Below are 22418 nucleotides of genomic sequence, written 5' to 3' on the forward strand. Positions count from 1 at the left end.
AAAAATAAATAAAAGCGTCCTGCATATTTATACGCGTTGCAACGGCGGCGCGTCGTAAATTTATGAGATTATTATACATGTACGCCCATCTGTGCGCCTTTTTGGAGTGAAAGCTGACACTCGCGATGTGCAAGGCGAAGCATGCATGCACCATCGCGCATTCACTTCGCGTCTCCCTTTTTTCTTCCTTCCTTTAATATTTTTTTGTTTTCCGAAACTGGAGCTCCATCATTAATAACTCGTCGCACTCCTCCTTTTGCACCAACAGAACTTTGCACCAATGGCCGTGAAGACCTTATGATTTAAAGCGGTTTACTTCACAAAGGCGAAAAAAAAAAAGAATTAAACCGAGGGCGACACTGAGCACAGTGCCCTCCTCTGTCAGTTAACCCCATACCCGGATCGTTGGGACCACCCGGTTAATATCCACATCCGCTGCGATGTACAGCCGTGTCTTATTTTTACGTCAGCAGATGAACCCCGACACGCCATGTTTACGAGGTCGTGTCAACGGTGCCGAGGACAAGGGACACAGACCCGGGGCATAAACACGGCGTGCAAACAAGGAGCCCAAAGTTTTTGTGGAAGAGTTCGCGGCATAAAGGACGCCTTTGTGGCTTCCCTTCCAGCGCAGTATCGACATCGAGCGCGTCCCTCCCTCCCTTGGCTTCTGTTTCACAAGTCCCGCCACATGTGACGACATGCGTTTGACGGCGACTGTCTCCAGATGTCGCTGTTTATCTTTTGCGGCCACGACGACACGTGCCGGCTGAGCTCAGGAAGAAGCTTATGTAACCAGAGCAAAGGATAAACAGTTAGTTCCTGTGTGTATCGGTCCGTCAGCGTTACGTGCAGTCCAGAAGGGAAGAAAAAGCGCTGGCTGCGTAACTGCTTGGCGACAATCCTATAAAAGGAACTTCCTCCGGGTGCGTTCGGTTCGTTACATTATACCCATGCAGCAAAATATAATGGCCCAATATTGGCTATTATATCGGAACTACTGGTCTAAGATTGGACCAATATTGTAACACCAAGACCAAGATACCACCAAGATAACGTATACATGTATGGATCTAATAACTTTCATGTATTGGTAGCATACAGCATTCCGGCATGTCCACTGAGAGATCATTGGAAGAGGAACATGCCCGAAGTCAGTTCGACAACCTTGTTTCCATCCCTTTCTTTTTTAACACTGCATCGTATCTTGTCGTTTCGCTTCTTTGCAGTATCGTGTGACGCACTGCACGAGCTGCATTGCATTTCCTTTTCGCGAGCTTTCGGCGCCTACGCTGTCAAGGCATCATTATGTAACGTTTCCGCGTGCTTTGCTGATGTTCCACGGGGATGCTACGACAATGCCACGATTATTTCACCGCGATACCGCTAAATAGATGCGACACGATTCGCGCGTTATCCCGCCCGTAACTTACTGGCGAGCAGAAAACAGAGAGGAGGTCGGAAATGACGACCATACATGGGGATGAAGGCTGCAGATTTAAGTGTGCAGCAGCAGGATTGCATCGTCATGCATGTAGCTGTTGTTGTTGTTGTTGTTTGCGTATACAGCGTGTTCCAGAAAACGTGTCGCTGAATTTTAATAATAAAAAAAGAAGAAAAAAAAACTACGCCACATAGAATCATGCGGTCAACGGCATTTCTTCTTGCTAGGTTTTTGCCATCTCCTGATGTGCATGTCATGTAACCTCAGTTTAATGATGCATATTTTTGCGACCTCAACCCGGAAATTTGCCAAGTAAGGTCACTTTTTTACCCCACCAATGTGAAGAGCGTGCCGAATTTTCTCAGATTAATGATAATTGACGGGAATATTGAGGAGCTATCGTATCGGAAAAAAAATTGCCGAAAATCATGCCCTACGGAGCTCCCAGAGAATTGCGCGCGACCAATTTTTCAGCGCGATCATTGTCAGTCCGACGAAAGGAGCTTGGAAAGCCAGCCCACACCTGCATGGTAGAAAGAGATAACACAGACATAGCTTATCGCGTCCGGTTTCGGCTGGGACCCATACCTTCCCTCTCCCAATTAAAAAAAAAAATGTCACTTTTTCTATACTCTAAAAACAGAATTTCACCTCATAGCACGCTCATAGCCAAACATCATCTCGAATGATATCGCTATCTGCCCTGATTTGTTGAAAATGGGAGGCGTACACCTGTTTATGACAATTATGACCAGCATAAGTGTCACAGAAAAGGCGTACCCCTCCCGTTTTCAACAAATCAGGGCAGATAACGATATCATTCGAGATGATATTTGGCTACGAGCGTGCTATGCGGTGAAGTTCACTTTTAAGAGTGTACTGTTTGTTACTCTGTGGGCTGGCGTTTCTAACCTCCTTTCGTCGGACTGACAGCGATTGCGCTCAAAATGTCCTCGCGCGTTACACTCAAGTACTCCGAGAAGCGTGATGTTCGGCTATTTTTCCCGATAGGAAAAACCCTGAATATCACTGTCAATTATCATGAATTTGAGTAAATTGGGCACGCTGTTCATGTTGGTGGGGTAAAAAGGTGATATTTACTTGGCAAATGTCAGAGTTCTCTTCGCAAAATTTTGCATAATTAAACTTAGGTTACATGACATGCACATCAGGCGGTGGCAAAAACTTAGTAAGAAGAAATGCCGTTGACCGCATGATTCTTGGCGTAGTTTTTTTTTTTTTTTTTATTACAGTCAAACTCCTTTACAACGAAACTCAGGGGACAGCAAAAAAAAAAAAAAAAATCCGCAGTAAAGGTATTTTCGTTAAAAAGGATGTCCATTATTGGACCTACAGGGCTCCAGCGGGACCGCAAAAAGATTTGCTGTAGTGGTATTTTCGTTAAAAAGGTGTTTGCTATAAAGGAGTTTGACTGTATTAGAATTCAATGGCACGTTTTCTGGGACACTCTGTACATGGTAGATGTAGTAATAGTATATTAAACTTGACATTGCTTGCTGAGCCCGAGGCACGCCTCTCAATGTTGTTTCCTTCAGAGATATAAAAAAGGCCTAGCAACGACTTTGATTACGACGATTTTGAGGCTCACATCGATATCTGACAGGAACAATTTTGTGCACCTTACGATAACACTGTTCGTAATGGTAATTGTTGGTTTTTCAGCCCCCGCCATCGTCTTGGTCATACGTGTATATTTTTACTTGGGTGTATCAAGTATCATAGAATGTAATCAATCAGTGTAATTGTGCGCATCAGCGAAATGCTTCAGAGCAATAGTGTACGTTAGATCAGAGCAGGGATCCCTCATACACGCACGCTACTCAAATACAGTAAATGCCTCGATATAACGAAACCGCTTTATTCGAATTTTCATGAATGCGTTTCGAACCGTGTTATCCAAATTGTACTGTAGGCGGACTCCGCTCAGTACGAAGAGTTAGTTAATCGAGAGAAGCTCCTATGGCAAACCTACTTTTTCGAACTCCTGCTTTATAGAATTTTTCTGTCGGTCCCGTTGACTTCGTTGTAACGAGGTTTTATCGTATCCAGGAATGTGCCATAGGAACTCAACCATATATAATTTCTCGACCATCGCTACGGAATCAAAAAGTGCATCTCAGTTCAGAGCTAACTGTGTCGCCAACGGCCAGTTTCCGTGAAGGGACCCCACAAACAACAAACGCATACTTCCGTGATACACTAACCCAAAAATGGTAAATTTCGGAACAAAAATGTAGAATAAGTGGAATCTGTCACACAAGACGTCTCATAATACTCCAATCTCACGCATACACACTTGCGAGGAACGAACGAGGCGTATAGGTTAGGCGTGGAATTGCGTGCGGCAACTCCCGTCCGCTCGCGTGGAAGACCTCATGACGCACGGAGGAGAAAGATATTGCGGCCCCTGGGAGCTCGCGTGCCGCAGGAATATTTCTGGAAGATCAGGGACTTTTATCAACACCCCACGCTGTTGCGAAGCGCTGGGCCAAGAAGACCACAAAGAAAAAAAAAAATCTCGGCTTGACGGAGCAAGAAGGGAATTTACGAGGCAGCGCACCCAGTGTCTGGTCTCCGTCTTGAGAGAGTTAGCCGTCACGTGGAGGGCAAATAAACACGGTCGTCCCACCGGTGTCGCCCGAGCCCACGTAAACTCTTTCGGAACGCTCAGGCTAAACAAATCCTTCGTCACCGTCTAGAAGCTGTATGTCGTATGTGGAGAGAATATCTCTTTCCAAACACTCTCCCGTTTAAGCCAAACGGATGCGACTTCCGGACCGTCTCCCTGCCTCTATGTCGGGTTAACGACGAAGACTGACCTCCTTTATGTATCCCGTTCGTTGATACGACACTCTATGTGCCTTTGCCTTTATACTATGGTCACAGTTGCTTCCCAATGGGGACTCGAAATTAAAAGAAGACGAAAAAGGTTTAAGTATGATGCATTCAATTAGATCTGGAGAGTCCTCATGGTACAGGTCTTGCAGAGGGCATGTGATGCCGTACTTACTAAGAAATATCACTTTGTCGCCACGCATATTACTTAATTTACAAGCGCCATCTTGTCCAAGCCAATCCCATCGTCAAGCCCGTCCCTTCATGTGCAAGCGCGCCGAGGCTGACATATCACCTGCATGTACCATATACGCGAAGAAGATGTATTTCCGCGTGTTTTGTTCAATCACAACGACGGCTGTTGTTGGTGATGATGATTGAATAGAATATTTATTTCACCCGTCTACGAAATGTTCAAAATATTACAAAGCCTGACTGCCGAAAAATCTCAGACCAGTATGCCACACGGCCGCCAGAGAGTCTTTGCTGTGACACACTCTCGTAGCACATGGTCACTATTCTCCTCCGCGCCGCAGTTGGAACATGAGGGACTGCTGAGAAGACCCCACCTGGCCAGTTTGTCTTTCGTTGGCAATATGTGCCAACTTGCTTTCCAGAAAAAATCGCTCACTTCACTGTTCAGACCAGTGGGCTGCCTTCCCTTCTTGAACCTGCCCAAGTGCGCGTCACCTTCTTCGATGCTCTTTTTGTGGAAGAGTTCTTCGCATAAGCGAGAAACTGAGGCGAGTCGAGGGTCCGGATCAGGCACAGCTTCCTGTAAACGATTGAATATCTGGACTACCTTTTTGTAAATCAATGGTGGTTCTTCAACCGCCGGACATCTGTTTCCGAGTCCACGCGGCACTAGTACTCTCCTTGATGGTCCTAGCCAGAACAGTACCAGCGGCCGAGCAGGGGAGTCAACTCGTTCCAGAATGTGCAGTACTCCTTTCATGGCAAAGATAGAGGAATACATCTCGATACACGGAAAGCTCCAGCCACCTTCTGACTTAGGCCATCGCAAGATGTCCCGTGGTAACCAGTGTTTTCTTCCGTTCCAGAAGAAACGAAATACGAGAGAGTTGATTTTAGCTGTGATTCTGGCTGGGGGATACATGATGCGGGCAGCATACCACAACTTGCTACAGAACACAGACTTGATCAAGAACACCCGTTCTTGGAAAGAGAAGTTGAACTGCTGGGCCACTTCAATTTGTCCAGCAAGTTTCTCCAATATCACGATCCAGTTTCGCTCGCTGGCTCCGGCTTGTGTGAAAAGCACGCCGAGGATGTTTATTTCTGGGGTGTATGATATGTCTGGAGGAAGTGGCTCTCTGAAACCCGCCACCGTAAGCGCCTTTGACTTTCGTAAATTCAGCTGGGCTCCCGATAGTTTTCCATACTGCCGAAAAATCTCGAACATGTGTGTTACACTGTCGCTGTCCCTTAGAAATAAAACGATGTCATCCGCATAGGCAGATATTTTAACTTCTCCAGTCCCAGGGAGAGGAAACCCATTGATGCGTGCAGATAGCGCAACATTACGAACAAATGGCTCGAGACTGATTATAAAAAGCATGGGAGACAGCGGGCATCCTTGTCTGACCCCTCTTGTGACTCTAAAAGGGGCTGATACTTCTGCATTGACGACGATTTCTGAAGATATATCGCTGTATAGGTTTTTCACCCACTCAGTGAACCTGGGAGGAAAACCAAAACACTGCAGCACCCACAGAAGGTAGTCATGCTCCACTCTGTCAAAAGCCTTCTTTTGGTCCAGGGACAGCAAAACACCAGCTTGACCACTCGAGTTCATATAGGCTAACATGTCTCTCATAAGTGTAAGGCTTTCGAAGATGTTTCTACCTTGCACTCCACATGTCTGGTAAGGGCTTATGATAAACGGAAGAACTGACGCCAACCTCCTGGCAAGCACTGTGCTCAGAATTTTGCTGTCGACGTTCAGGAGCGTTATTGGCCTCCACGCGCCAGGGTCTGATGGATCACTGTTTCCTTCCTTTGGTAACAAAATCACCTGACCACGTTTGAAGGAATCTGGCATGACACCAGATGTTAGAATTTCATTCAACAGGGTTACCAGACCCTTTCCTATAACCGGCCAGAAAGACTTATAGAACTCTATGGGAAACCCATCTGGCCCTGGAGCCGATCCTGTCTTCATGGCTTGGATGGTTTCGTATACTTCATAGGCCGTGGTTGGTACAGTAAGCGGGGTATGGTACTCTGCCGGCACTTGATGAAGATTTGAACAAAAACCCTCTGCACTAGGCGGGGGCCATTCTCCTTGCCGTTCAGTCTTGAACAGATCTTCAAAAAAACCAGTGAACCGAGCTAGTATCTCTTCCTGGTCATATGTAAGGGAATCATCATCACGGCGAACGCACTCAATTCTGCGCCGTACATTGTGACCAATTTCAGCATTGTGAACATAGCGCAGCATGTCTTTGTTTTGGATCGGGCAATTACGACTTCGCAGGATACAAGATGCCTTGGTAAGCCATTGCAAGGTGCGTCTCTGCTCCATTAGCAGTTGGTGCAGATTGTCTTGTGCCAGTAGAGTAGCTGCGCCACCTCTTTTTATTATCTTAATATATGTTCTTATGGTTTTGAGTTTGGCAATGTACTTTGCTTTCTTGTCTTTGCCGGCTTGTACGCACGCTTGTCGCCATTGGTCCTTACAGTCATCCCAACGTCTGGATAAGTTTTCACTTGCCGCTAACGTGGTGGTTATAACACCTGTTAGGGATTGTACGGCATCCGGCTCCCGTAATACCGAAGTATCAAAACGCCAGAAGTGTTCTTGAAAAGGCTGAATTTGAAATCCTATAAGTTCAACTAGCACAGGGAAATGATCTGAGACGTGGCCTGCGGCAGCTGGAAACATCAAGACTTCACAGCCTGAAACATTCTGTGATAAGCAGTCGGAGACGTAAAAACGATCCAGTCGTGAGAGTGATGTCCCGCGGGACCATGTGTGACAGAACGTATTCGGGTGCACCAAATCCCAGCAGTCCTTCAATTTGAATTGCGCAACCAGCTGGCGGAGTTCACGCGCGTGCCAAGCTGGCCGTAACGCCCCTTGGCCTCGTGTGTCTTTGTTTGCGTCCAGGACACAGTTGAAGTCGCCGCCCAAAATCACGGGGTGGGGGTCGAGCAGAAACACATCGAGTTCTTTGAAGAAACTGTTGGCATGTCCTTGACGAGCTGGAGCGTACACATTGATTATGCGCACTTTATCCGAACCAATTATAAACTCAACGGAAATAACGCGGCCTTCCGTGTCACTTGTGAAAGTGCATCTCGACACCAATTGATGCCGAAGAACAACGAGTGCAACCCCTTGTGATCTTCGAGTCGCAAGAGAGAAGAAAACTTTCACATTATGGTGATTCTCGAATTCTACAACGTCACTCCATTTCATGAAGTTCGTTTCTTGAACAAGCACAATGTCGCATCCTTGAGCACGGGCTAGTTGTAGGACGGTGTGCTGTTTGGTGTCGCTTCTGAACCCTTGTGCATTTAACGTTAGTATTCTTACTGACATAAAAAGGAAAAGAAACATGACGCTTTTAGTCTGTAGAATCATCACTAGTTTCTGAAGAGCTGCCTACTTTCATTCTCTTGCTGCTTACTGGACCTGAGGCTGACGACGATGAATCGCGATCACTTTGCTGTTGCAGTGTAAGTTTAGTTACGCCATTTTCTTCAGGATTAGCGTTGTCTAATGTACCACTTTTCCGGTCGTTAGCAACACCTCGTGCTACGTTTAACCTTTTGACAGCTAATGACGCAGGCCGCTCTAGTCGTTGGGCTACTGGATGACCACTGGTGGTTGAAACTTGAGGGGGCGGCAACTCCAAGGGATGTCCTATGTCGTTTCCGCCAAGCTGTACCGGATCCTCAACCTTTTTCTCTGCTTCGAAGTTGGTAGGGCTGATTTCAAACTCATTGTCTTCATCCAACATTGACGAAGACTCACCATGGCTGTCTATGGCTTCGCCGTAAATAGTTGTGCTGTCGGTTTCCTCCCCACAGTTCCCTGATTTAAGGTCGTCATCCACAAAGTTATCGATCGAAAGTTCAGGAGCACCAGCCGTAACCGACGCCACTATGTTTCCTTCCTGAAGCTCTTGACCAGGTGTTTGCTGCTGCAGAACCTCACTGCCATCGTTGTTTGTCTGCTTTGCGGACACAGCTTCAGCAAAAGTTTTACGCCTGGTGCAGTCTGCCGTGGCATGATCCTTCTTGCATTTCCGGCAGCGACTTTCACACTCCGAGACTTCATGGCCAAAGTTGGAGCATCTCCCACAGAAAGGTTCTTTGCAGTCTGACCGGAAATGTCCAGCTTGCTTGCACCTGCTACAGACTCGTTGGACACCATGGTAGTCACATGTCACACGGTATCCCATAACTCTAATAAAGTTGGGAACAGGATTGTCGTGTCTCATTTGTATTTGTACAACACGGTGCCCGTTCCTTACTGAAGGCCTGTCGACTGTGAATGACCTCTCCAATTTGACGATCTCCCCATGCGGGGCTAGTGCTCGTAACAAGTACTCATCGGGGACAAATCCAGGTAGGTGCATGCAGGTTACCCGGACAAGACGTGGACCAAGCGACTCTAGAGCTGACTCCTTGCCGCAGATGACTATGCCACCCCGAGCGAAAAGCTTGCTCAGGGCAGCTGACGAGAAGACGGTAACTTGAAACAAGGCACCGCCTTGATGCTGGACCATGTAGACCTGGTCCAGGCCGACTACTTCCGCCGCGCCGTCGGCGACGTCAACCAGAGATGCTTCGACGGGAGCCCTCACGTTAAACGCCAGGGCTTTTGTCGGACAGAAGTTCGACGATGCCATTGTGAGAACTCCACCTCCAGGGTCCCGACGGCGAGTCAGAACCCAGGTTCAGAGCTCACAGGGCTCTTACGAATCCTTAAGAATGGGCGAGATAAGCCTAAATCAGAGCAGTGAACAAAACACGTCGTCTTCACTCGATGACGATGACGATGATGATAGCTATGTATTTACATCCATGTTGGTACCACACTCTTAGAAATGAACTTCACAGCGTAGCACGCTCCAATCCAACCATCATCTCGAATGATATCCTACCTGATGTTTACCCTGATTTGTTGAAAGCGGGAGGCGTACGCCTTTTTTGTGACAATTATGAACAGCATAAATGCCACAAAAAAGGCGTACGCCTCCCGTTTTCAACAAATCAGGGCCGATAACGATATCATTCGAGAGATGATGGTTGGCTAAGAGCGTGCTACGCGGTGAACTTCATTTTTAAGAGGTACCCGGGTTCGAATCCCGGTGCCGGCTGTGCTGTCTGGGGTTTTTCCTGGGTTTTCCTCAGACGCTTTCAGACATATGTCAGCACAGTTCCCTTAGAAGTCGGCCCAGGACGCACATTCCCCCAGGGCGTCAGTCGTGACGTTGCCCACATACGTGAGGCCGACAACGGCAAGCCCTATCGCCATCACCACCACCACCACCACCATTTTTAAGAGTGCAATACATAGCTAACCGCTATCCCTTGTTCCAGAGTCACCCTACACTGCTAAAGCAACTTCACCACATAGCACGCTCTTAGCCAACCGTCATTCTGAATCATATGACTCCGTGTCCTTATTTGCTGAAAATAGAAGGAGGCGCCTATCTGTGATACATTATGCTTGTCCCAGATAGGCTCCTCCCCCTGATTTGAACGAATCGTGACACAGAATGATATCATTCGGTATGGTGGTTGGCTAGGAGCGTGCTATGTGGTGAAGTTCTATTGTAACAGTGTATGGCATACAGCGAGTGTCCCTTGCAGTACACTCTTAAAAATGAGCTTCACCGCATAGCACGCTCTTAGCCAACCACCATCTCGAATGATACCATTATCTGCCCTGATTTGTCGAAAACGGGAGGTGTACGCCTGTTTTGTGACACTTATGCTGTTCATAATTGTCACAGAAAAGGCGTACGCCTCCCGTTTTCGACAAATCACGGCAGATAACGATATCATTCGAGATGATGGTTGGCTAGGAGCGTGCTATGTGGTGAAGTTCATTTTTAAGAGTGTGCGCTTCAAAAATCAGCTACAGTGAAGTGTGAATGAAAATGAAAGTTACGCAAAACGCACGACACAGACGCATTGAGAAAGGTACTACTCAAGAAAGAATATGTGTGAAGACCCTCTAAAAGCCTGCAGCCAAATAATGTGCTAATGGACGACCGAGGAGGATCACCGTGCCGTTCCAGTCATCCTCCCGTACACACCATCATCGACTTTGTCACGAACCGTTTCGCGCTACTTTTTCGCTTTTTGCAAAACGTCGCCGGCGTTGTTCGCCTTTTACCCTGATGATGTTACACGGAAACACGTTCACGCGACGTTGTACAAGGAATTACCGCGCGACTTGCGTGCGAAGCGCGAGACAGGAACTGGACGCCGATCGGCGCGTACGCGGATCCGGATTCTTGCGGTGCGTGGCGTCGCCTTCATCACGCTGAACATCGAGAGTTCGGGACACCCCGACATTATTTTCCGTATCAAAATGTCGTTAACGGCCACGTCGTGAATTTATCGGAATCGTCCTCGCACACCTATCATTATGTGTGAGACGAAAGCCCCACTGAATGCCGCTTCGAAAAAAAAAAAGACTCTCTGCAGTCGATAGATAGCTGCGGGTGTCACGCGTTTGTCTGCGTCTCTCGCGAGAGAGTGGCCAATGACAGCTAGGTCCGGGGCCATTGACCAATCGCGATGCACGACCACAATGGCGTCAAGATGTCTCCTCCTTCATATTTTTTTATTTTTATTTGCTTCTTATACTGCCGCAGACGTTGGCGTCCTTTTGTAAAGACACCGAACAAAAGACGGCATCCTCCTCCGAGTCGATGGGAGACATGTTCGCCTTTCACAGCGCCGCCTCGTTCAGGACCTATTTTGATTCTCTCTTTTGATTCTCTCGGAAATAGAAAAAAAAAAAAAAAAAGACGACGAGGTTTTGTCTTGCAGATATTTCGTCGTCGTTGGAGTTGTACGGCAGCAGCGATATAGCAGGCAGCAGGTGTGGCTTGGGAGTGTCGCAGATGGCATACTTGCTCTCGTGACAGTTGCTCGAATAGAAGGTTTTATGCGTTCTGCCGACAAAAAAAAAAAAAAAAAAAAAACACTCGTGTGTACTACATGGCGTGGGTGTCACCGAACTTCTCAGCGCTTACTGGTTCGAAAAGAGCTGCCGCGACGCCTGACAGTGTAAATGATGTATACGCTAATTTATCATTTCATTGTGCAGGCCGAGAAGAATGCATTTAGCTGCCGCGAAAGCGCTCCTGTTTGTGCGCACGGAGTTTGTAAAGTGCGTATGCAAGCTGTTTGGTTTACACGGATGTGTTTGCTCAAGCTGACGTGAAGTGGTTTGCGCTACAACTTATGCCAAGTTGTGCGTTATGCCTCCCAAGTTACGCCGAATAAATGTGAAAGATGGTTACCTATCTTGGCCCAATATTGAACCAACATTGGCAATACCGGCCCAACATTGGTCCAATTTTGGACCAATATTGGGCTAAGATGTTGTGCTGCTGAAAGCGCTCGCCGTTGTTGGCCTCACAGAGGTGAGAAACGAGCCGAACTGTGACGGCACATGTCTGGCAGCGTGTGAGGAAAACCCAGGAAAAACCCCCGACAGCGCAGCCGGCACCGAGATTCGAACCCGGCTACCTCCCAGTCTCGACGTGACATGGCCAGCACGCTAACCACTCGGCGTTGCGAGCTGGTTAATAACAGCGAGCTGGAGATAATAGACGCCCTGACATCACGGCAGACGTCCCCACCAATGAGGCAGCGCGAGAGAGGTCACGTGCTTTCGACTACCGACGGGAATGGCCGAGGCCCTCGGCTCCTCTGACGTCAGAGCGTGAAGCGTACGTGTGTTCAAGGGTTTATATATCACCAAGTACGACACGTATAGAACAATAATTCTTTCTCTCTCTTTTTCCCCCTCAATACTGTGGCGTGCAATACAATGTCTGCATGATAAAACGATACCCATATATCAAACTGTCAAAACCCCTTTTAAACGATACTAGTTCACGTTGGAAACAGTCTTCAAAAGGTTCAAAGATACAGTGCACTAGAATGCTGCAGTGACGTTGACCAGCACTCCTTCGGGGGAAACTACGAACGTAAATACATCTGACCTTTATGCTTCTAGTACAACAGAAATCTAAAAATACAACGCAATGCCCCTTGTCCACCTATACTTCACCCAATAGGACGTCTCTTAACGGTTTTCGTCAAAGCCTCGTTTGCCGAACATGCACCCGGAATGTTCCATTAGGCTTGTAGCCTTCGTAGACACCGAAGGGAAACAGGTCAACAGAACCCGCTTTGGACATACATTGAAAAACGTTGCTCAGCTTCAATGGATAGTGCTTGTCTCGAACCATTCAATGCATCTAGAACCGGACAGCGCTGCACATCATAAGCGACCAAGAAAAAAGAAAAAACAGAAAAAGACGGTCGTCCACCAGGCACCTGACGCCGTTGTTGGACCGTCCCATCAACAACGGAGGACGCCTGTGACCGCGATGACCACGTCACGACACGACCATTGGGCATTGGCCAAACGACATTCAAGAAGTCGCTGTCTGAACATCCGCGAAACAAAAAGCTCTCTCGCAGCATGAACAAGAAGACGACGAACAAGAGGGACGGCCCCAAATTGAATTCCAGGAAACAAGCAGCAAGAATAACGAAATTGGTACTTTGGTCGAAAGAAAAAGACACGCTAAGCACCGATACGAGTGCCTTCGGTCGCTTCGGTCGGGTGTCATTTTGCCGGAACGATCGACCGGCGACGATCATGAGCTGCACACGAGCATCCTTTGTGTTGTCCTCTGTCGTTAAAAGCCAAAAAAAAAAAAAAAAAGGGAGTTGCTTTCTTTCGAGCTCTTATTGCATTACGCGCGCGTCTTGGAAGACGTCCGCGGACAATGGAGGACGCGCTGGAGGGGACGTCTCGGACATGATATTCTTATTACAGGGTGGCAGCGGAGGAGGTGTGTCATTATACGCAGGCCTGTCCCTTTGTATGTCCCACTGACGGACGGGGGGAAGACTGTTTCCGGGATGTCTCGCGGGGATGATGCCGCAGGAATGACATACGCGCCGACCATTCCGGAACTGGACTGCACGACGTGGATGATGTGCCTGACTTTAGGGTGGGTGTATTGTGTGCGGACGCCAGGGGCATGCAGAAGCATTTCATTTTTCCGTCGTGCAACTGTGTCTATGGACGGGCTTGACATCACTTGATGCCAGTGAGGGTAACGTTGTGGTGAAGCTCTGTCGAACGGCGTTTGTCCTCCGTAATATCAACGAAATTGATGACAAAATGCTCGGAAGGAAGTTACAAAGGCTATCTTATTTTTATTTATTTATTTTATTTATTTATTTATTTATACTACTAGCCTACAAGGCTGTTGTAGGAGTGGCATAAAAAAAGGAGAGAGAGGGAGAAAAAAAAGAAAGAAAACAGATGACAAACGGTACAGTGGCGAAAAGTACTAACAATCAGCAATGGTACAGAGACATCTTAGAGGCCTAGAGGTTTAAACCGCCAACCAACTTGGTGAACTCTTCAAGGGAAGTCGCATTAACAGCGTCATAAGAAATATTATTCAATTGATCAATGCAATAGGGGAAGAAAGAGTGCTTGAAGCAATCTGTGAAGCACAGTGACTGTTGATAAGTTTTGTTGCGTCGTTATTATTTAGCTTCTAAGTAGAATCCTAATGGGGCCAACAAGGACGCTGTTAAGAATCGTAACGCAGACGTGTTCCGACACGTACGAAGCGTTAAAAAAGAACGCAACTAAAACAACTTGAACGGCGCATTGTCCTCAGAAGCTGTGTGGCACCATCCGACCCGCGAACCATCGCTCAAAAGCTTCCAACTCTCTCGTATAAGACTGCCTTGAAGGCTCCCTCAATTTCAACAACCTGTCGTACGACAGAAGGTCGTGCAGAGATTTCATTGTCTCTTGTCGTCACCACTCGACAGCAACTATTTCCTAATCTCTCCGCGACATCCGAAACCATGCACTCAATAAGACATCGCCGCAGTGCAATCCATCATGTGTCTCCAAAACGACATCTTCGCCACAAAGCTTTTTTTTTCTTCTTCTTCTTCTCTTTATTGCCGTTATATTCCTCTCTGATAGATGTCACCTCGCCAACAAATGTTATCTGAATAAAAGAAGGGAAGACACACTGATGGGATGCAAATAGCAGTCGAACAGTTTTAAATTGTTGGAGAGTGAAAAGAGGACCTTATAAAGAAAGCGGAGCATACCATCGGCCGATTTCAAGCAGTGTAACGAACAGGTTCTCACTTGACCTCTGCGACATCGTAAGTTATTCGTACTTGAAGGCGACAGAGAGATGGGGACACAAGAAGTGGTTCCCACACGGCGCACCCATCGCAATATATACGATGTGTCTCTCCAAGTGGCTCTCTCTGCTTGGTATGTGCAACGACGCTGTCGTTTCGATTCACCTCATTTGTTCCGTACGATCAAATCGAATGGAACCCATGCGTTTCTTTGGTGCGCAAGGTTGTCGCGCATACGAGCACGTTTCCTTATCATAGTGGGACACTGTTGTTCAGTAACGTTGTTTTTTGTGGACACTTTTCATTTGAGTGAGAGCGCTTCAAATGTGTCCTTACCGTCCTGCGACGAGCGATATACCGTCGGTAAATATAGTCATGTTCGCGAGAACCTAATTTTCGCAAATTTCGCGATCGTCATATGTTCTCGCGAATTTAGAGTCCCGCGAAATATTGTTAACAAACACGAGCGATATAGGGATGACAAACACGGAGGATAATATTGTTAAAGATGGCTAGAAATTACAGCGAAATTGTAATTTGCAGCTAATGAGTTTCACTCAGTCGAACTGACCCACGGAGAGCAATTTTTATAGCACTACTTTCGTACGCGTTTAGCACACTTTGGCGACATACCGGACATCAATTCCACACTCGTTCAAACATCATTTTGTAATTGCATCCTCGTTCTCAGGTCATGAATGTCCCTTGATGGTCAGCGTCGAGTTCACCAAGGAGTGGATCGATTCAACGTGGGCGTCATCCTGGGTTGTCATCCAGCATTGAGGCTGTGTCATCCTGGCACAACCTCAAGCTTCCAGCATTGTGACCCGGATGAGCCGCTAAATGCTACAACCGCATAGAATTACTGTATTATTCATCGATTTATTCCCTAAACGTCCCTAGCGATTTCGAGAATTATTAATAGAGATATTAACAGTATTTGGGACCAACATATCGTGTTCACGACAGTGCTGATACGGAAGCCCGAATAGATACCCGATAGCGTTCGTATTTAAATGCCAATCCCTGCTTTTTCAGTATACGTTACTACATGAAAGCTTCAATGAAGTTCCTACATAGGCTCTTACGTTGCTAAAACGCTGCTCCTTTGTGAGTACCGTATTAAATATTATTCTAATACAGTATGATGATCATCACATGTCCTTCTCCAAGAAATACGACATGCTTCGAGGGAACAACAAAATGATATTTAAAAAAAAAGACGTGAAAGAATAAATAAAAAATGACGCAGTTTTGAGCGGCACCCAACGCTTTCAACAGGAAGCTGAACTTGCTGCCATTATCATTTCACAGTCTGCGCAGTGCGTTCTCGAAGAGAGGAATCGCAAATGAACATCGCATAACACTTGCACCGAGAATGAAGAAGCGTTATTATTATTCCCCAGCAATAAAAGAACGATTCACTTACAAAGCCAGCGAGTGAGGAACAAAAATGTGAGGTTGAGCTACACTCGCTTCTTCCGCTGCCTCGTGCACAGCAAGAATGCATCGTCCAAACGACTGGGCTTGGGTCGTTAGGCTTCCGCTCTGACCAGTTTTATTTTCTGAGCTCTTCTTACTTAATGTACTTTTTTTTTTTAAATCAAGCTTTACCCCCCACTTCATATCTCGAGCTGCACTCTGCTTCATCCTTTTATGCTCTTCCCAGCGTCATACACACACAGGAAAAAAAAAAAAAAAAAACGAGAGTTTGGACCGAACCCCCCTCGTCAGGAAACAGAACGGCCCCCGAATAAGTCATCTGCACCAGTGTTCGGAGTTCGGAAATGCCCCATTACCGTCGCCTCCGGAAAGGTCGCTTCCCAGCACTGACCTCGGCAAAGGGTTGTCGAAATCATCCTATATATGACGACAAGGAAGCGTCTTCCCCTCTTCTTTTTCACGCCTTCCGTTCTGTTTTTATGCGCCCAGTGTTGTCAGTGGCGGTCAAAGACAAAAGGGGAGAGACAAATGTTTGTCTTCGTCGCGTCATTACGTGTTCCTTCCGTTTGGTTGAGTGTGATGTGGTGTTCTCCCCGCCTTGTTCGAGCGCAGTCGTTTGGAAACAAAATCTAACCCATCCCGATTGTTACAAGCACGCGCGCTTCTTGCTATTGTGATACGCCCATGGTTGTGTGTCGTGGGAAAGTTACAATTAAACGGGCGAGTTTTAACTTGGCTAAGATTATCGATTTTTTTTCGGGCATGTCGAGTTTCTCGTGACGATTTATCAGATATTGTCGAACGAATTAGGAGTGCCCTGGCAAAAATAAAGTGGATGAGGATTCACAGTAATATGTATAATTTCAGCGCATATCTTTGTAAATCCGATATTTGCGTAGCGGTTCTACATAACGCTCAGAAGTGGCATTGATCACATACGGCTGAAACGAATACTGAAATTCATCGAATAGAGCCGTAAAGAGATATTTCGAATAAAATTTACCGAAGGGTGTTTGCCAGGTTATTTCTGACCTATATTCCAACTTGTCAGAACCTCGTTTTTTTCTTTAGTACCAACATTCAGGTACGTTACCAGGCTCCAAACTGTCTCACTGACTCTTTTCACCTTATGTCCTGAGGGTCCCGAATAATCATGTTCGATACGATAATAATAATACGCAAGGGTACATATCCCACGTAATCAGAAGTCAGACGACCGCAGTCACAGCTGTCTGGATAAATGAATAAATAATGAATAAATTAATTAAAGAGCCAGTGGCCGGCTTATGGTGATCTGCTTTCGAGCGGTCCCCTTTTGTTGGTCTCTCGCATGTATGCACAATGTAACGTAATACATAATTTTCGCAAAGAAAATCGAACAGTTTACGTTTATGCTCATTGAAATTGCTAACCTTGTTAGCCCACTGATCCCAAAAATGTGTCGTGGAATTAGTCTGCTTTTATTGTTTACGTTTTTTTTTTTTTTCCGAGGTAAGTATAATGGCAGAGATACGTTCTGCCTACGCTCTAAAACCAGAACTTCACCACATAGCACGCTCTTAGCCAATCACTATCTCGAATGACGTCGTTCTGCCCCCTGATTGGTTAGAAACGGGAGGCGTACGCATTTTTGGAACATTTTTACACAGTTCCAAAAAAGGCGTCCGCCCCGCGCTTTACAAAAATAGGCCTTCACCGTACTACACTCTTAAAAATGAACTTCACCTCATAGCACGCTCCTAGCCAACCATTATCTCGAATAATATCGTTATCTGCCCTGATTTGTTGAAAACGGGGGGCGTACGCCATTTCTGTGACACTTATGCTGTTCATAATTGTCACAGAAAAGGCGTACGCCCCGTGTTTTCAACAAATCAGGGCAGATAACGATATCATTCGAGATAATGGTTGGCTAGGAGCGTGCTATGAGGTGAAGTTCATTTTTAAGAGTGTATGTGGTGAAGTTCTGCTTTCAGAGTGTACAAGGAACCTGCCTTCAAAAGGTTACATAGCACACGCTTAAAAATGAACTTCACCGCGTAGCACGCTCCTAGCCAACCATCATCTCGAATGATATCGTTATCATGCCCTGATTTGTTGAAAACGGGAAGCGTATGCCTTTTTTGTATGACACTTAGGCTGTTCATAATTGTCACAAAAGGGCGTACGCCTCCCGTTTTCAATAAATCAGGGCAGATACCGATATCATTCGAGATTATGGTTGGCTAGGAGCGTGCTATGCGGTGAAGTTCTTTTCTAAGAGTGCGGGGCTTCCTGAAGCGGTGACCGTGCAAGGCTGACACCGCTCAAGCGGCCACTCGCTCTGACGGCAACGCTCTCAATTGCAAATTGCAAAACGTCTAAAGGTAATGAATAAAAATTACGAGGAAAACACGAACCACCTCTCATATACGAGCTGGTGTCACGAAAAGAAATTAGGCGACGATTTTACTTCCCGTGTTGCTTTTCTATAGATACCTACTGCAAGGATATCGTCGCTGTAGCGTTTGTACCATTTCTCCAAGGAACAAGCGATATTCGTTCTGTAAGGTACCTAATACAAATCAGGTCAACTAACTAAAGTCAGATACCAAATGTATTACGAGTCTGCAAATACTATAGCTAACGCATTTGAAAGCACAGCGTCGTATCCTGTAGCAAAAGTATCAAAATTAGCGAGACTCAAGATTAGTTGGGCAGGTTGGTCATTATGAAAGACAGCCGCAACTTTCAACCCTTTTACTAGGACACATCACATAAAAGAACTGTCTCACTGTTGTGTTGTTTGCTAAAGGTGTGTTCCGCCGTCTTCATAATGACTTGGAGAGACTCGGCGGGTTAAAATATACCGGACATGACATATTCCAAACTGTATTCCACACATATTCCACGAGTGCTGACCGTGTAGTTATTCTTCTCCCGTGTGCCCCCCCCCCCCCAAATATGTATGTCTACTCCCTAGTTGTGGACATATTCCACGTTCATCCTGTTTCTGTACCATTTATGACTACTGACATTTTTCACGCCCATGGTTTTGAACAACCAAAGACATCAGGGACGGTACAAACATCCTGAATTCAGGGGGACCCCAGACCCCAACCTGCGCCCCCTTACATCCCCCACCGCCACCACCAAATCACGCCCGGGTCCCAAAAATTCGGGGCAGCCTGAATGACAAAAAAAAAAAAAAAAAAAGAGAGAGAGAGAGAGAGAGCGGCAACTACAGCTTATGGTACACGTGAGATTGAGAGTTGTGTAAGACATCCCGGAACCCGTGAATACTTTCAGGTCATGTGATCGTGAGTTCTACTGCATCAGTCGACAAAGCCATGACTATGCTGGCAGTTTGATCGATTCAGGAAAAGCGTTTATGGCACTAGGCCTAAGATAACGCTTTGGCGCCTCACCACCATGGGAATTTTGCGCCCCCTTCACAAATTCAGCAGGTTTACAGTTACCCCTGAAATAGATACATGCGGCAGGCTGCCAAAGCTCACCTGTAAGATGTACCCCCGCACGTAGTCTTCGTACGTCCATCCAAAGCCATGGAGGACGTGCAGTACGTCGTCGTGAGGCAGAACGCTGAGCAGTCGGTCCAGAAGGATTTTGAGCCGCACTGGAATGGCCTGGGCCCCGTACAGCACCAGGGATGCCAGGTCGAAGGCTGAACTGGCTTGCACCAACTCCACGGGGGCAGCACCACCACCGGCACCCAGGCCATGGCGACGAGACTGCTGTTGCTGGCCCAGTTTCTCTAACGCTGCAAACAGAAGAAAAACACGTCATGTAATTATTATAGGTCACATATGTAATCACGTGACGTGATAACTGAATTTATAGAGGGAAAATCTGAAGCTGTCCACTGTGTTTGTTTATCGACAGCCCGAAGTGCCCGTCACATGCGTCTCGCGCCAAGTCAGCTGTGGTATCGTGTTAAAGTTGGATTTGAACGTAAGTTACGTGTACACTCTTAAAAATGAACTTCACCGCATAGCGCGCTCCTAGCCAACCATAATCTCGAACGATATCGTTATCTGCCCTGATTTGTTGAAAACAGGGGGCGTACGCCTTTTTTGTGACACTTATGCTGTTCATAATTGTCACAAAAAAGGCGTACGCCTCCTCTTTTCAACAAATCCGGGCAGATAACGATATCATTCGAGATTATGGTTGGCTAGGAGCGTACGATGCGGTGAAGTTCATTTCTAAGAGTGTACATGCTGCATGCAAAATTTGCAAAAAGAACAGAAGGCCTGCTTAATGCCTCCACTCACACTTTCGCAAGTGGACATACAAAGTAAGCCAATCGCCGCAGCCAGCCAAGATGTCAGCTAATCGCAGAAGACGATTTTGAAAAACAGGCTTTCTGTGGCCAGCAACGGCTTGCCACGCGGCTCATGGTGGCTCTTTTCCATGTAGCTGCGGCTGCTGAAACGCAGTCGTGATTGCCTTACACTTAATTGTTACGTCATGCCGTTTGAGCAATCATGCTTTGACGTCACCGAGGTGTGCGATCGAGATAGCGACGATTAAAGTCTGTTTCGGGATGTAATCAAGAAGTTTTGTCTGGAATCAGTGGCTGTATTACTTGGCAGAACCGAAACCCGAACGAAGCTAGCCAGTGACGTCACTGCAGCGAAAGCACTGTCTATAAAGCCCAATTATACATAATTGGGTGCGAATTCAGCGGATTTTTAAAAGTTATTATTATTGCAAAGTGCCCCTGAGCGTAATAAGAAAACATGCGACAGCGTTGTCTCAGTTTCGGTTTGTGTCCCGGCTGTCACTTCAGTAAGAGGAAGCCCCAAACTGTGGGGTGAACGTCAGTCAATCTCCCATACCGCTGAGAGCCATACAGTGCCGCCACCTCGTGGCGGATATGAAAAACCGGACGGATGCTCGATTAGAGGTGTGCGCGGGTCGGGTCCGACTATATATCCGCGCGGCGTCCTGGTTTGCCACTACATTTTAGCCGCGTGGATTTTGTCCCACAAATGCGACCACTACGGATGTGCTGATATACTCAGTATCCATGCAGATAAGAACACAGCTGTTTCAACCAGCGCGGATGCGATCGCCAATGTTACATGCGCGGTATAACGTGCGGATCTGCGCTCACCTCGAAATTGATTGTTATGAAACGGTTCGCGGATGACAGACATGGCGACACAGCACTTGTCATGTTGACAGTGCTTAAGGTATACTGGACATATCCCGCAACGAACAGACCCCGTCGCCACAATACGACAATAGCATAGATCAGATGGTTCAGCAAAAGTTATATGTATTCTAACCGACGAGATTTCTATATAACTAATTTGTCGAGCAAAACGTGTCTCGCGGTCAGTCGTGTCTCATCGAGTCATAACATTTTCCAAGAAGACGACAAAGAACACACAGCCTGAGGGACGTCATTCTCCCACCAGGTGCGATTGTCTTTTGCCTGCATGCAACGCTATGGTACACGTGTGCATAACATTTCGAGACACATAGAAAGTCACGCGTCATTATCAGTCATCTCTTGGACACATCTGTTCGTCCTGTCAACAGCTTATTGCCATTGTCGAGGTGAGACATGAGAGTTGATGATGGAATCATCTACGCAATATTCGTGGAAACCAGTTACACAATCTACTTGGTTCTGAGAACTGAACAGGCAAAAAAGAATCCCAAGTACGGGATTCCAAGAACCTCGGTTCCACTGAAAAACCTGTAATTCGCGGAACCAACCTCTTTCTTGTTTTTTTTTTTTTTTTTTTTCTTTCGGGTGCAGGTCAATTCGATATGAAACTTTCTCGATACGAATCGAACAATTATCCGCCTCCTTGCCACAACTAATCTATACGGAAGAGAGGAAGACAGAGCAGAACTAAATTGAACTTAACGCTATAGGCTTGTCACGTAACTGTCCACCTTGTTCACAAAACAAAGCGAGTGTGAATGCCTGGAGAATGCCACCTGTATTGTGTGAAGGGGTCATGGTTGACGCGGTGTATAGGTGATGCGCGAAGCCAAATAACGCCAAGGAACTTCTGTTATGGAAGTTGCGCTTGCGGTGAAGGACACGGATATTCATTGTTTGCCTCTCATATTTTTTCTATCTGACAAATCTGACAACCATGAGCTTATGTTTTGTATGTGTAGCTTCGTAAATGAATTGTTCGTTATTCGATGAATCACAAAAACAAACAATGTCGAATCCACATATTTTGTTTCGTGACAAATACATATATGGGCTGGTAATCCTGACAACAAGCAC

General features: G+C 46.5%; 1 protein-coding gene and 1 long non-coding RNA gene across 4 annotated transcripts in view; one reads left to right on the top strand and one right to left on the bottom strand.

Moving 5' to 3' along the window:
• Window positions 1–22418, top strand: part of LOC135371298 (uncharacterized) — a 114080-nt gene that overhangs the window by 15471 nt on the left and 76191 nt on the right. The window lies entirely within an intron of this gene.
• LOC135371295 (zinc finger protein basonuclin-2-like) overlaps window positions 1–22418 on the bottom strand; it is a 192927-nt gene that overhangs the window by 4739 nt on the left and 165770 nt on the right. For both annotated transcript variants that reach the window (XM_064605403.1, XM_064605404.1), the window contains one exon: window positions 19657–19919. In XM_064605403.1, the coding sequence (XP_064461473.1) occupies window positions 19657–19919 (263 nt within the window). The remainder of the gene's footprint in view (window positions 1–19656; window positions 19920–22418) is intronic.

The sequence above is a fragment of the Ornithodoros turicata genome, chromosome 10 (assembly GCF_037126465.1).
Source record: "Ornithodoros turicata isolate Travis chromosome 10, ASM3712646v1, whole genome shotgun sequence".
Lineage (NCBI taxonomy): Eukaryota > Metazoa > Arthropoda > Arachnida > Ixodida > Argasidae > Ornithodoros > Ornithodoros turicata.